The 16,843-nt window shown below is 44.4% G+C and overlaps 1 protein-coding gene across 1 annotated transcript in view; it reads left to right on the plus strand.

Annotated features, from left to right (window-relative positions):
* LOC308289688 (uncharacterized protein) overlaps positions 1-13,209 on the plus strand; it is a gene marked incomplete at both ends in the record, with an annotated part of 13,445 nt that extends 236 nt beyond the window's left edge. Inside the window, 7 exons of the mRNA XM_080731432.1 lie at positions 464-652; positions 881-970; positions 1,514-1,603; positions 2,003-2,127; positions 3,089-3,237; positions 11,449-11,738; positions 13,201-13,209. Coding sequence (XP_080587558.1) covers positions 464-652; positions 881-970; positions 1,514-1,603; positions 2,003-2,127; positions 3,089-3,237; positions 11,449-11,738; positions 13,201-13,209 — 942 coding nt within the window. The remainder of the gene's footprint in view (positions 1-463; positions 653-880; positions 971-1,513; positions 1,604-2,002; positions 2,128-3,088; positions 3,238-11,448; positions 11,739-13,200) is intronic.
* Between the last annotated feature and the right edge of the window lie 3,634 nt (positions 13,210-16,843).

Genomic DNA, 16,843 nt, shown 5'->3' on the forward strand with positions numbered 1-16,843 from the left:
CCTGTTTTTCTTAGTTTTATTAACCTCTTAAACGTGTTGTTTTGTGGAGACCCTCAGGGCTCTATACTAGTATATTTTCTGTTTTCACTCAACACTAAACATTTTAGCTGAAAATGGCTACAAGCTTACAGATCAGCTTGTAAGTTTGTAGATCTTCTATTTTCTATCAAAGTTTTCCCTATAATACGGATGCTGGGATTTAAGTGGTTAAATTAATAAAGTGCATACACAGTTGTAAGAATGTAAAGTTTTAAGTGAAGCTGAATGTTTAAAATGTCTTCATTGTCTTCTCATAGCAGGTGTCAGTGTGCAGGAGGATTTAAAGGTTTATAAGATCACTTTGAACAGTCTGGATCGTGTGACAGACGTCACTGAAGTGCCCTCCCTCAGCAGCATCTTCACAGCGCTCTACATCACAGTGGGAGAGAGTGAAGGGGTTAATAACCAACATGAGGTCTACCAGCTTGAGACGCTCTCCAGGAAGAACACCCTCCATGACCAACCAATCAACTGCTGTGACATCTTTAAGCCCCTCCTCCTTGGCAGAGAGACACCAATCAGAAGAGTTCTGACCAAGGGAGTCGCTGGCATTGGAAAAACCTTCTCTGTGCGTAAGGTCGCTCTGGACTGGGCAAAGGGTTTGGAAAATCAAGATGTCATTCTCCTGGTTCCCTTCTCATTCCGGGAGCTGAACTTGGTCAGAGATGAGCAGCACAGTCTTCTCTCACTGATCCATGTTTTCCATCCAACGTTGAAGAAGATCACAGCAGAGCAGCTCGCTGTCTGGAAGGTTGGCTTCATCTTTGATGGTCTGGATGAAAGCAGGTTGTCCTTCAACTTCAACAATGACATCATCTCTGATGTCACAGTGACATCATCAGTGGACGGGCTGTTGACAAACCTCATCGAAGGGAATCTGCTCCCATTGGCTCTCATCTGGATAACCACCAGACCTGCAGCAGCCAATCAGATCCCTCCTGCATATGTTGACCTGGTGACAGAAGTACGAGGGTTCACCGATCCCCAGAAGGAGGAGTTCTTCAGGAAGAGATTCAATGATGAGGAGCTGGCCAGCAGAATCATCTCACACATGAAGACGTCAAAGAGCCTCCACATCATGTGTCACATCCCAGTCTTCTGTTGGATCAGCGCTACCGTTCTGGAGGACATGGTGAAGACAGACGAGAAAGGACAGCTGCCCACGACCCTGACTGCCATGTGCTGCCGCTTCCTGTTGGTCCAGACAAAGAGGAAGGAGCTGAAGTATGATGAGCCTCATCAAGGGGAAAGAAGAAACAAGAGAAGAAACAGAAAAGAGAGAGAGAATCAACAGAAGATGATGGAGAAGGACAGGGAGGTTCTTCTGAAGCTGGGCAGGCTGGCGTTTGAACATCTGGAGAAAGGCAGCATCATGTTCTACCAAGAAGACCTGGAAGAGTGTGGTCTGGATGTGAAAGACGCCTCGCTGTACTCAGGAGTGTGCACAGAGATCTTCAAAAGAGAGGGCGTGCTCTTCCAGAGAGCAGTCTACTGCTTTGTTCATCTGATCATCCAGGAGTTTCTGGCTGCAGTCTACCTGTTCCACTGTTTCACACAGAAGAACATGGAGGTACTGAAGACATTCCTGGGATGTGACAGAAGGGGACGTGAATACAAAAGTGACTCCTTGGAGGACTTCCTGGACTCGGCCAACCATAAAGCCATACAGAGTAAGAATGGTCACCTGGACCTGTTTCTCCGCTTCCTTCATGGTCTCTCACTGCCGTCCAACCAGAGTCTGTTAGGAGGTCTACTGGTTCAGACACAGAACTGTCCAGAGAGCATCCAGAGAGCCATCAACAACCTGAAGGAGATGAATGATCCCCTTGCCTCTCCTGACAGATTTATCAACATCTTCCACTGTTTGATGGAGATGAACGACCACTCAGTGCATCAGGAGATCCAACAGTACCTGAAGTCAGGGGACAGATCAAAGACAGAACTGTCTCCAACCCAGTGTTCAGCTCTGGCCCACATGCTGCAGATGTCAGAGGATGTTCTGGAGGAGTTGGACCTGGACAAATACAACACATCAGCGGGGGGCCGAGGCAGACTCATCCCAGCTGTGAGGAACAGCAGAAAGGCTCGGTTAGTAGTCATGTGAATTGAAAACTTAGAACAGAAACAATGTACTGTATTGTATGCACGCATGCACGCATGCATGCGTGCATGCGCGCATGCATGAACGCACGCACGCATGTACGCACACACACACACACACACACAATATTGGGTAGAAAGTGCTAGAATAAATTCAACATTTAATTGATACAAACTGTGTGTGTGTGTGTGTGTGTGTGTGTGTGTGTGTGTGTGTGTGTGTGTGTGTGTGTGTGTGTGTGTGTGTGTGTGTGTGTGTGTGTGTGTGTGTGTGCGTGCGTGCGTGCGTGCGTGCGTGCGTGCGTGCGCGCGCGTGTGTGTGTGTGAGTGTGTGTGTGCGTGTGTAGCACAAATAAAATATTTTCTTTCGGCCCAGAACCTAGAGAAAGTAATCCATGCCCTTGTCTCGTCAAGGCTGGATTACTTCAACTCCCTTTACATAGGGGTTGCAAACTCCACCCTCTCCCGCCTTGACTGGCACCCATAGACGGGACCACAGAGCTTTTTCTGTGGCTGGCCCAGCTCTCTGGAACAGCCTTCCATCCCACTTAAAACACACCTCTTCACCCTAGCATTTGAGCCCTAGACCCCTCCCTCCCTGTGCCTTTTATCTGTCATTGTTTTATATATTAAATGTTTTGTTTTTATAGCTGTTCTTACAAGGTTTTAAATGTTTACAAATGTTTCTATTGTTTTTGCTTTGTATTGTATTTGTTTTTACTGCGTTCTCATGATGTACAGCACTTTGGTCAACCTGGTTGTTTTTAAATCTGCTTTATAAATAAATGGACTTGGCGTGTGTGTGTGTGTGTGCACGTGTGTGCGCGTGTGTGTGTGTGTGTGTGTGTGTGTGTGTGTGTGTGTGTGTGTGTGTGTGTGTGTGTGTGTGTGTGTGTGTGTGTGTGTGTGTGTGTGTGCACGTGGTCTGATTGACCAACTCTAATTACAGACTTGTTGGCTTTGGTGCTCGCCTCCTGAAGGAACACATGGAAGTTGTGTCTTCAGCTCTCAGTTCTAATCCATCCCATCTGAGACACCTGGACTTAAGTTACAACCGACTGGACCGACTGGACCACCTGGATCTACTGGATCTACTCTGTGCTGCACTGAAAAGTCCTCATTGTAGACTGGAGACTCTACGGTGAGATTAATTTACAATCATTATTTCCATCAGTGATTTATCATGTGATTATAATATGAATATTGTGGCATGAATAAGGTTGATATCATAGTAACACACATTGAGTGGGATAATGAGGAGGTACAGTAACTACAGTATGTACATGTTCACTAAATTCACTCAAACCACTCAAAGACTGTCTGTCTGTATCAGGGTAAAACAAATCCAAGTGGCAATATCACAATGCAGCTCTGTTACTAGTAAAAGTAATAAATACACTTTATTACCAAATACTCATTATGCAGAATGCCCCCTTTTTATGTTTTCAAAATGTGTCGAAATAAAAAAAAGTGTATAATAGGTGATAAAATAGCTGGTTTATATTGCAATAATCTAAATCAGATCTGAAGTAAATGGTTACTAAAGTTTTCAAATAATTAATGAGTAAAAATTACAGTGTTTGCCTCTATAGATGTAGTGCAGTAGAAGTATAAAATATACAAAGTTGACATAATCAAGTAAAGTAAATAAAGTAAACTAAACTTGAAGTTGAGTAAATGTACTTAGTTCCATTCCACCACTGGTCTGTATCGTCTCTTTCTCCAGCAGATGTCCTTCCTGTGTCTGTGACATCAGCAGTTATCAGCTTCACTTGTCTTAAACTGTCCATCAATTGACCTTTGACCTGTTAGGTCTTGTGTGTATAATGAAGCAATAAGCCACAAGAGGCATGTGGTTACCCACTATTTTATAACGTCTGAAAGGCGTGGTGAGACACGAAGCGAAGCCGAGTGTCTCCAACCCTCTCAGCCGTTATAAAATACAGGTAACCACATGCCTCGCGTGGCTTCTTGCTTTTCTAAAACCGTTACAATATGTCAACATGATAAATCATAGACATGTACCAACTAAAACTGTTCTATTTCACTAATAATTCACTACAAGGTCTGCAAGAAAGTAGTTCCCAGCTACAAGAAAGTAGTTCCCAGCTACAAGAAAGTAGTTCCCAGCTACAAGAAAGTAGTTCGCGGCCAGGCTGCAGAAACACCTGTTGCAATCAGAATGGGTTATAGGGGGGGCGCTTGGTGTTTTTACAAGCCCCGCCCAGAGGCACTCAGTTACAGTCCTATGTGTGTGGGTGGAGCTTATAAGCCCCGCACGGCAGGATTTGAGAGAAAATCAAGCGCTCCCTTCTCTAGTTCAGCTTCACAACACTGTGGAAAGAAATAATGCACCTGGGTTTGATATAAACTGATTCAAGTTGTGGATTATCATGTCATTTAGACACTGGTTTAATCAGAAACCAGCCAATCAGAATTAAGTATTGGAACTAACCATTTAGAAACTCTGTTTTCAGTCTCTTTGCTGGATCATCTGTTTTCAACATGTTGCTGTTTCCTGTCTGTTGCGAGATTAAGTAAAGATTATTTAGTTCATGTTACTCTGTCTGGTTTTCTACTCTAAAACCCAGATAATCCATCCAGACCAGGTCCTTTAATAGGTGGTTGTAAGCAGGTTCTCAGAATAATGTATTTTATAGCAGACAATCAAACATTGTGTGTTTTATTTCTCATTTAGACTGATGAACTGCTGGTTGTCAGAGAGAAGCTGTGAAGTTCTGGCCTCAGCTCTCAGATCTAATCCTTCTCATTTGAGAGAATTAGACTTGAACTTCAACGTGTTGCCGGTGTCTGGACTGAAGAACTTCTCTGGACTGGAGTCTCTGCAGTGAGTAGACTTGGACTGTGTCCATGTTGGTTAGTGCAGTGATTCCCTTGTTTCATGTTCCAATGGCATAACGTCTATTGTGCTAGTAAAAATATACAGGCGAAATACGTAAAATAAGCTGGGCTTGCAAGATTTCATTAACACTAGTTACTTTGCTGATCTAAATTATAATATGTTAAAACATACATAAACCACTTTAGCCCTATTTTATACCTTGGCTATTTGAAAATAGCCAAGCTACAAGCTCACAACGCGTCACATCGTGACACGTTGTGAGCTTGTAGATCTGCTATTTTCAAACATTTTGGACTTTTACTTTTAGTATTTTAAGTAGATTTTGATGCCAATACTTTTGTACTTTTACTCAAGTAAATTTTGAATTATGGACTGCTACTTGTAACTGAGTACTTCTACAATGCAGTATTGATACTTTTACTTAAGTAGAAAATGTACTTTTTCCACCACTGCATTTTTCCACATAAAGTTTATAAAGTCATCCTCACCAGTTGTTCACACAGAAGCAAAACTGCTGTGAAAAAACAGTGCTCGTGTGTGTGTGTGTGTGTGTGTGTGTGTGCGTGTGCGTGCGTGCGTGCGTGCGTGCGTGCGTGCGTGCGTGCGTGCGTGCGTGTGTGTGCGCACACCGACTCTGTGCAAGACAGAAGATATAAACTCTCTCCTTGCTCAATAAAACATAATGTCTATATTATCTGCTCCGTTAAAATTCAAATAATGACAATTTAAATTAATCCACCTTGATGCAACATTCATTGCACTCCTTGTAAACTGAGCTTTGCCACGTTCATAAAGTTATACTACAGTAGCCTAGTAAGAAAAGGGTGAGTCACCTTTTCAATCACCTTTTCTAATCAAAACACATATTTTTCTTTTGCAAGATCCCACAATTTTAGCAAATTCCCATCATTTCACTAGTAGCAGAAACACTGTAGTGTCAGGTAGTGGAGGCGTTGTGTTAGACAGTCAGACATTGATGCATTGTTGTTCTACTTCCTACAGAGTGAAACATGGAGGAGAATTCTGGAATTCTAATCCTAATCCTCAACTCCTCTCAAGATGTGAGTATCTGTCTGTCTGTCTGTCTGTCTGTCTGTCTGTCTGTCTGTCTGTCTGTCTGTCTGTCTGTATTTGTATACAGTGTGTTATCCTCTGTTGGCCCCTCCCTCCCTGGATGCTGTCCTGAAAGCTCTTCAGTAGAGCTTCCAGTGAATGCAGGAGGTTTCTCTGCTCTTGGCCTGGTCCTTCACACCAGCTGATGCTTGTTAACAAAACACTCCCTCTACCTGACACACCTTCTGTAATGTTCAACCCTCTTTCTGCCACACATTCTGCTTAATGTCCCCCAAACACACTGGCCCTCATTTATCAACGTGGTGCAGATCACAATTTTGGCGTACACCGACATTTAGGCAAGTCTCTGCATTTATCATTTCAATGTGACTTTGACGTTGGCGTAGGGTAGGATCAAATCTCACGTCAAGTTCAGAGGTGGTGTAGGATTCATTTTACACCTCTTATTCCATTGTAGACATGCAGGGCAGCATTGTCTAACTATCTGACAGACAATGGACACATGTATCCACTCGAAAATGTATATCTAACACACTAATGAATAATCCTGTGAAAATATAACATTTTATAAAAGCATATAGCCGGCTACGTCATGGACATGCACGCTGATTTTATTTACAAATTACAATGACAAGCAATTTAAATCTAGTGATATGGCAGCAATCTACATTAAGTGCTTTAACACTAACAGTCTATTGCAGATCTGGCTCAGAACAAGCACAGATACGAACGCATGCAAGAGCATTTTCGGGACCAGCTCGGCGCCGCTGTAATCTTACATTTTCGTGGACTGTGAGCATCCAATTTAAACAGTGACGTGAGTCCTTTATTAAGGATAAAACCTGAAGGTCCAAACCTGGCTGTGCCCAGCCCAGCGCACGCTATGGATGATTTATTTGGGGGTCCACGGCCCACCGGGGAGATGGCTAGCCCGTGCGGGAAATATACTGTATATACCGGTACATGATTGCTATAGTTTAAGCACTCAAACGTGCATTGCACTCGTCACAGATATTGGGTTAAATTTATATCCAAACATAACCGTGGGGTCTCTCAATGTATACAGTAGCTACTGTACACTATGCTGGAGTTAATGATGAAACCCGACGCTCCACCTGTGCCCACAGCGCACCATCTTCCCCGTGGGCGCCGTGGATTTATTTATGCCACCTGGAGATCACTCAACACCAGCCAGCCTTCATCCATCAATGCTTAGAGCCTCATTCATTCTGCAACCACTGCATTCAGATGACCTTTAGGTGCCGTTCACCACCACGAACAACTTTTCTTCTTTTTTTTTGCGTCCATAAAGTTATTATTATTATCCATGACGGAGGCGATGAGCCGACTCAGCGCCGTTATCGAGTTATGTGAATAATGTAATAATAATAATAATAACTTTATCACCGAAAAAAAAAAAAAAAGCCATCTGCGTTCGGCAAGCGGGGACGCAAACCCGCGGCTCATGGACCGAAAACAGAATGCCTTAACCGCTCAGCCACCAAACTACAACTTTGAGTTGGTGTTCGTGCGTTGTTGCTTCTTGCGTTTCTGCCGTTCACTCGGTGACATGGACACTACATCATTTCGGCTTCGTATGAACGCTTGATAAAAAAGGCAAAACGCAACGGCAATATCCCGGGACCTCGCCGTTTTCTCTACAGAGCGTTACCATATGTACGGGGCCTTAGTTTCCAGGATATCTGTCATTAAAGGACAACTCCGCCCTAAATCACTTCTAGGCTCATTTTCCTACTTATATTGATCCAAAAAGACTGTCCATGGGGTCTATTAGGCAGTAATTCCCCTGTTGTCCAGTTTCCCCAGCAGAACCCAGCAGCTGTCATAGCATAGAGTGGAGCCTATAAGCCTATCACTTTGACACTATTTGTTGTGGTCAAAAGTGTTTTTATTTTTCATGAATGTGGTACTAGTTGTCCTTACAAACACATCCATGTCATCGTTGTCCCACACAAGCCATCACACTCTGCTAACAGATGTTATGCTTTTATGTGTTTTGCCAAGTCCCGGAAAAGATGCCCTGTGATTGGCCAGTGCAGTCACTTTGATTGGCACTTGTGCCGAATGCTCACCCCAACACATTATTTATGAGATTGTGGTGGCTTGTGTGGGACAACCAAGGCATGGATGTGTTTGTAATGACAACTAGTAACACATTCATGAAAAAGAAAATCACTTTTGAACACAACAATTATAGTGTAAAAGTGATAGGCTTATAGGCTCCACTCTATGCTGTGTGTGTGTGTGTGTGTGTGTGTGTGTGTGTGTGTGTGTGTGTGTGTGTGTGTGTGTGTGTGTGTGTGTGTGTGTGTGTGTGTGTGTGTGTGTGTGTGTGTGTGTGTGTGTGTGTGTGTGTGTGTGTGTGTGTGTGTGTGTGTGGGACGTGTGGGACGTGTGGGACGTGGACATGAAGGGAAGTTTATTAGCTTTCCTTTCGTTGTTAGGACGCATTCCGCTTGTTCTGGCCGTAAAGTCGGGCATTTCAAGAATATTTAAGGGCGTGTTATTTAAATTTCAGCCTGGGCATTTATCAAGGCTGAGATCAAATGTACTCCAGGTGTGTCTTTAGGAAGTGTTCATAAATGCCACTTGAACTTGGCCTACGCAAAATTTGGGAAAAAAAGAATTACTGTTTTTTACACTCCATTGATAAATGAGGGCCAGTCTGTCTCCTCCTTTCAGTTGGCTACAGACCTATATTGTACTTTTTACTCCACTACAATTATTTGACAGGGTTAGTTGATAGTTACTTTTCAGACTAATAAAATAAATACATAAAAAATACACACAGAACCACTTAAAGCCTATAATTTGGCTTTTCAAACAAATAGCAGATTTGCAAGCTCAAAACGCGCTGCATCTCAGCACGTTGTGAGCTTGTAGATATGCTATTATGAAAAGCTCCACTGGCTGTCTGTCCGTCCTTCTGTCAGTCAGTCTGTCTGTCACGTCACGTCACGTCACGTCACACTTTTGCCCTACTCATATCTCTACCCCTATCCATGCTAAACTTTGCACACACACTCCTTGCCTGCCAAACCACAACCTCCAGGACCCCCGGAGCTCCAGGGACCCCCTGGCGCCGCTCCCAAAAAGTGCAAAAATGACCAAATGACCACCCCAACGGGGCTGCTCACGGGGAATTCCCGGGGACCACCGACTCCTGGTGCTCCAGAACGGATGCAAAAGTGCTCGCGCCACCTACCGGCGGACCCCCACCACCTACCTGTGGACCCCCCCACCTACCTGTAGACCCCCCCGCCACCTACCTGTGGACCCCCGCCACCTACCTGTGGACCCCCACCACCTACCTGTGGACCCCCACCACCTACCGGCGGACCCCCACCACCTACCTGTGGACCCCCACCACCTACCGGCAGACCCCCACCACCTACCTGTAGACCCCCGCCACATACCTGTAGACCCCCGCCACCTACCTGTAGACCCCCGCCACCTACCTGTGGACCCCCACCACCTACCTGTGGACCCCCGCCACCTACCTGTAGACCCCCGCCACCTACCTGTAGACCCCCGCCACCTACCTGTAGACCCCACCACCTACCTGTGGACCCCCGCCACCTACCTGTGGACCCCCACCACCTACCTGTGGACCCCCGCCACCTACCTGTGGACCCCCACCACCTACCGGCAGACCCCCCCCACCTACCGGCGGACCCCCGCCACCTACCTGTAGACCCCCGCCACCTACCTGTAGACCCCCGCCCCCGCCACCTACCTGTGGACCCCCACCACCTACCAGCAGACCCCCACCACCTACCTGTAGACCCCCCCACCTACCTGTAGACCCCCACCACCTACCTGTAGACCCCCACCACCTACCTGTAGACCCCCCCACCTACCTGTAGACCCCTGCCACCTACCTGTAGACCCCTGCCACCTACCTGTGGACCCCCACCACCTACCTGTAGACCCCCACCACCTACCTGTAGACCCCCGCCACCTACCTGTAGACCCCCGCCACCTACCTGTAGACCCCCACCACCTACCGGCAGACCCCCACCACCTACCGGCAGACCCCCACCACCTACCTGTAGACCCCCGCCACCTACCTGTAGACCCCCGCCACCTACCTGTAGACCCCCACCACCTACCTGTAGACCCCCCCACCTACCTGTAGACCCCTGCCACCTACCTGTAGACCCCTGCCACCTACCTGTAGACCCCCGCCACCTACCTGTGGACCCCCACCACCTACCTGTGGACCCCCGCCACCTACCGGCAGACCCCCGCCACCTACCTGTAGACCCCCGCCACCTACCGGCAGACCCCCGCCACCTAGCAGCAGACACTGCAGCCCAATAAAAAGGCCGTAACTCGGGCACCCCGGCGGACCCTCGCGGACCCCGCAGACCCCCACGCCGCTGGGAAAGAAATATGGGAAAATAGTCTAAGGTAGCCGATCTACAAACTACTGCTCCACTCCACGGCCCCTGGTGTATACATGTGACCTGACGGTCGCTTATCTCCCCATTAGGGAGTCTTAAGCTGGTTGCACACTGCTGCGTTTTTCGTTGCAAAATGCCTTTTTCAGGGCAAGGAGAGAGAGAGAGAAAGGGACCGAGTGGTGCGCGAAACGGGCGTCAGTGTGCAAACGTGACTGACATAACGTGAGCTTGATTTTTTTATTCACGCGCTCCGAAATTCACCCCGATATTCGGCCCGAAAAACGCAGCACTGTGCAACCTGCTTTACTGGTAGATCTGCTATTTTCAGAGCGCAACACCCGAGCAGAATCAAACATAAAATGACTTGTCTTTTAGTTCTACTGGATCTCGTCTCCACTAGTCCCTCCCTAACATTTTAGTCTACTTTTATTTATTTTTACAAAATTGACAGTAAATTCAGTCTTAGTCATATTATCTTAAATGTGTGTTTAGTTTTTATTTAGTTTCACACAGTGACAAAAGTTGACAAACATTTTTCGTCATAGTTTTAGTTGACAAAATCAACACTAATAGCCTATCAATCATAATAAAAATACCCGATCTACAAGCTATTTTTACTGAAAAAAACTACATAGGGCATAATAATTCATAATAAATAAATGTTTTCTCTTCCTACAAATGTAGTGGAGTTAAAAGTACAATATGTGTCTTTGAAATGTAGTGAAAGTCACAAGTATCCAGTAATACAAATACTCAGGTATTAGTACTTTAACTACACAACATTAGCTTATTGTGTACTCAGTTACTGTAAACCAATCTCTCTCTCTCTCTCTCTCTCTCTCTCTCTCTCTCTCTCTCTCTCTCTCTCTCTCTGTGTGTGTGAATATTTTAATACTTTTTAAATATTAAATATTTGTAATGTTTCCTGTCTTATTTTCTCATCAGACTTCCATCGTCTCACACTGGATCCAAACACAGCGAGCAGAACACTCTGGCTGTCTGAGAGCAACAGGAAGGTGATTCGGGGGGAGGAGTCATACCCTGATCATCCTAACAGATTTGATGATAAGTGTGATCAGGTTCTGTGTACAGAGGGTCTGACTGGACGCTGTTACTGGGAGGTAGAGACGAGTGGAGAGGTTAGGATAGGAGTGGCTTACAGAGGAATCAGCAGGAGAGGAGAGGGTCCTAATGGACTTGGGGACAATGATCTGTCCTGGAGTCTGCGCTGTTGGGTAGGCGGTTACTGGGTCTCTCACAATAGTAGGGAGACTCTCCTCCCTGTTGATTCCTCTGGCTCCAACAGAGTAGCAGTGTATGTAGACCATGCTGCTGGGACTCTGTCCTTCTATAAGGTGTCCTCTGACTCACTGACACACATTTACACCTTCCAGTCCACATTCACTGAACCACTCTACCCTGGGTTTAGGCTTCCTTATGACTACTCCTCCTCCTACTCCTCAGTGTGTCTTTGTGAGGACAGATAATGTCTCTGATGAGTTGACATCAACCAATATGGTTGTTATGGATGTGTGTTTGAACACAGGAAGCATATTGGACATCCAAGGTTTCCAGGCGACAGCAACATAGTTTATGTATATATTTATATTTTATATGTCTACAGTACAGTACAGTCAATACTGCAACATAGAAATACTCTGATAAAAGTAAAGTAAAAGTCCAGAATTCCAAGTAAAAGTGCAAAAGTATTGGCATCAAAATGTACTTAAAGTTGTGTTGATTTCACCGACTAAAAATATGATGAAAAATGTCTGTCGACTTCCTTTTTTCACTGACTAAATAAAAGCTGAACAAACACTGAGCTATGATGACTAAAACTAAGACTAAATATAGAATTGTCAATTTCGTAAAATGTCAGGGAGGGACTATTAGTGGAGAAGAGATCCAGTAGAACTAAAAGACAAGTCATTTTATGTTTGGTTGCGCTCGGGTGTTGCTCTCTGAAAATAGACGATCTACAAGCTCACAACGTGACGCAGCGCGACAGGTTGTGAGCTTGTAGATCTGCTATTTTCAGCACACAACCAAGTATAAAATCAGGCATGCCATCATGGCCGCCAAATAACATTTTAGTCGACTAAAACTAAAATAAAATCAGATGACAAAAATATGACTCAAACTAAATGGGGGGTAGGGGGGCTGTCTCATAAGGATGCAGCTGCAGTACACAGTTCTCCCTTACCCAAAGTGGTGGCAGTGTCTCAATCGTGGGCTGGAATGTGTAGGCGTCCGTGTGTCTCTATAGAATCAATGTTCAATTTCAATTCAAAGAACTTTATTGGCATGAGAAAACATATGTTTACATTATCAAAGCAATGTAATGTCACACTGCGGTGCTCTAGACATGTTCTCTGTCTACTGTCTCCCCTCTGCTCTGTATGGCTAACACATTCAAGTATCAAATTAAATGTTAAACACTTCATCTATTTAGAAAACAAGAAGGTATGTTGACTAAGACAGTCCATACATTTGGAAACATATTTTTACTTATATTACTTACTTATACTTATATTGTCTTCAGTTCATGTAGGATTATTTTAAAAGTAGGCTAACTACAGTTGAATTGCAATTTGACTTCTATGGGCTGGCTTGCAGTGCACCGTTCTCCCTTACCCCAAGTGGTGTCACTGTCTCAATTGTGGGTGTGAATTTGTAGGTTCCCGTGTGTCTCTATAGATGCCTTAACAATGCAGGTGCAGGTCTGCACCAAATGAACCCCACCGCCCATATGATGCAATGGATAAGTGGTCACTGCACTCACCTTTAAAAATGCATTCCATGTTTATATTGCATGTGACGTTGTTGCTTATGTTTAGCATAACATCCACTGGCAAATCAATTTCTTGTCCAAACAATACCCTGTAAGGCAGGGGTCTTCAACGTTTTCAGGCCAAGGACCCCTTAGTTGAGAGAGAGATGAAGCAGGGACCCCCACAACCCATAGATTCCATATAGTTTCATTGTTTGACGGCACAATCATCAGTGTGTTTTGGTTTCATGACAATTTGTGTTTTCAGATATTTAACCACTTGACCTGTCAATACTTAATAAACTTGACCTTTCGCTCTGTACTTAGTCTGCTCTTTTTCTCTTCTACACCAAAGCTCTCGCAGCGCGAGGCGTTGTGAGCTTGTAGATCTGCTATTTTTGGCTAAAGTTATCAGAATATGTACGCTAGGGTTCAAGAAGTGATTAATATAAAAAAGGAGAAAAAAAGCTTCTATCACACAAAGATTTGGAGGACCCCCTGTAGTAACTCTGAGGACCCCCTACGTGTCCCAGACCTCCTGTTGAAGACCCTTGCTGTAAGGAGTCATGTGACATCTTCATGGACGTGTGTCTGTTAAGAGGTTGTTGTATTTTTGGACGTAGTCCATTATGTATGTTGATGATTGGTCGCAGTCACTGTCAGTCATTTATTTGTATATTTAAGTCAAGACTCTGAACCCCCAGTTGCTCCTGATGAGCAGTAGGTGGCGCTGTATAAATGCACCATTTACCTTTTTATGTTCTATGCAACTTTTATTTACAAAGCCTAAAAGGCAAGTCTGATTTAAATGTTCCAATGTCCAAAGCCAAATACACACATCATTGATTGCAATAATTTGTATGACAATCAATTTGCACTGTCCTAGTGTCTATTACTGTTTTTTATTATTATTATTGCTATGTTTTTGCTTTTACTTATGCATTATTTTAATTGTGTGTGAAGCATTTGTTGTGTGATTTGTTTTTGTTCTTTGCAACAAAGGAAGGTGACTCTGCCAGAGGGAGAGTCACAAATTATTTTACCAAATATGTTTATATCCATCAGACAATTCCAATTTACTGTGGACCTTTTTTCTACTTTTATAAAAAATAAATGTTGAATACAACCAAATCTTTGCAGTTTCCTTTATAGTGGTGTACTTTAAATCCTCAGGTCAAGCTCATTAAGTCTAATCAGCTGTGTGATTAATATGAAATGCATTATGCTGTCTGGGCCCGTCCCCATACACACCCATTGTAACTTCAAACTCCATTTTAACCAGGATAAAGTCATCAAAAACACCCTTTTTTCTGGTGACTCATACTGTCCTACTAATACATTTAGTTTTTAATATTCTTTTGTGGGAAATGGAAACATTCAATACAATCAGATTAACGTTCATGTTCCAGCATGGATTTATTACCTTGTTTTTAGTTACTGCAGTACCCCTCTTCAACCTGTAGGTGTCCTACCTGACCACAGGAACATAACATAACATACTCTATACTCCAGAGTGGTCAAAATAATGTCCTATTCACAAAAGAAAAAAACTAGAAGCAGTGCTCTTCCGAGCACAGGTCTCCACCAGGTCAGGTTGGTCCTGGTGGCGCGTCCGCCGCGTCGCTAAATGTGAAAAGGGTGTCATGTTTTCTTTGGCCTTTAACGGCAATGTGACATGATTGCATGCATGATTTGAGGCATTTTGATCCAAAAATGTGTTTGGCAAAAGTCGACCTGCTGGTGGCACTATAACAGGCCAATTAATGTGAAAAGAGTGGTTGTTCCTTGAGCTAGTGGGAATGTGCATGCAGAATGTCTCTGTAATCACAAGCTGCCTGTAGAGATACTGTCTACCCATTTGTGTGATTTTTGGACAAAATCTGCAGGAGTACTGGCAAAAGTTAGTTTTGCAAAAGTCTGCTTCATGGTGGCGCTAGAACAGGCCCATGTGAATTAAAAATGTGGGGCAGAGGTTCTGAATTGGTATCCAGGGAGTGTGTGTGCACCGTTTGGCAGTGACCAGGCCAACGGCGCCAGAGATTAGCTGGTCAAACCTGATGGACAGACACACAGACACTCACACACGGACGGACGGACAGGGTCGAAAACGGAGTCTCTCCCCATGCCTTTCGGCTGGTGGAGACAAAAAGTTAGGGATTGCAGTAAATTGTAATGTTGCTCTAATACATGATTGTCTTGAACTAGCAAGAGGCAGTGTGCAGGTCTAATCTTTCATCCTACTACTTTTTGTCTTTATTTAAAGTTGTACCATGTAACTTTTTTTATATTAAAATTGTCCTAACTGTTAAATCGCTAAAGTTTTAGAACACCCACTCCGTTATTTTCAGCTTCTGAAGCCTTCTCTTTATATGTTTTCTTCTTAGCAGTGACAGGGGCGGGATTTCGCGCGAAAATGACGTAATCTGCATCATCTGTATACGTTGTGTATACGTTGCCCAATCACATCGCCGATCATGCACACATGGTACACTACCGGCCAATCACAGCGCATCTTGAAGTGGGGTCGCCATATTTGTAGTCGCCCGTGTGTCTCTTTTCTCAAAAGGTAATCTCGCCTACCAGGCAGGGTGAAGTAGTCCGTTTCTCCGGAATGCCTGAACGCACAGGAACCAGGGACCCCTCTAAAGATAGCTCTCGGCGTTGTGGAGGCAGACGCGGGGGTGTGAAGGTACGAAAAACGGGCGAAAGACGCGAACTGCTATAGGGCGGTTTGCTATAGGGCTACTGACCACTAGTTGAGCATCTTACACAGTATAGCTTTAAAGGCCAGTGGTTCTCAAAGTGGGGTTCCGAGGACCCCCAGGGGTCCTTGAGGGGGTTCAAGGAGGTCCACAGCTAAATTAGTCTTCATATTAATAGTGTATAGCATCACATCAAAGAAGGAAAAATACCAAATTTTATAAGCATCTCTTAATTTAGAAAAAATATATTGCTTTCTACAAAACAAATACCTTAAATTAAATACATTTGTTCAACCAATGAAAAAAAGGAGAGCACTCCAAATGGCCAGGCGGACAGGCGGGCAGACTTGTGCACTTTAGACAAAACATGTTCAATAAAATATATATTTTTTGCGTGCACTTTTTAACTATCAATACAAATAAAACAATTGTGGGAAATACATATGAATTCTATTATGTTTAGTTGTTTTGTAATAATTTAATTTAAGAGTAGGCCTAGTCATGTCATGTGACATGATTTTCTTTTGGCATTCACGTGCGATGGAATGGAAGACGGAAGTAAGTGAGTCTGCCCTCTTCCTACCTGAACCCACAGACATAAAAAGGTAGACGCCTCTTCCGGCTCTCTGGTACCCGTCTCGCCTTGGTGGGCATTTTTGATTGACAGGCTTCTGTGTGCGTAAGGTCGGTGGGCAGGTTTGAATGGAAAAGTCCCGGAAAAGACCCGTTGTGATTGGCCAGTAGTGTTTTTGAGTGGCAGCCTGCCCTCGACACTTCCTCTTTTGAGCCCACCAAGGCGAGACGGGTCGCTCCAATCAACTGCAGTGGGTGGACGAGGTATCTAGCTTTTTATATCTGTGGTGTGTAC

The sequence above is a fragment of the Nannobrachium achirus genome (assembly GCF_963921795.1).
Source record: "Nannobrachium achirus genome assembly, chromosome: 1".
NCBI lineage: Eukaryota > Metazoa > Chordata > Actinopteri > Myctophiformes > Myctophidae > Nannobrachium > Nannobrachium achirus.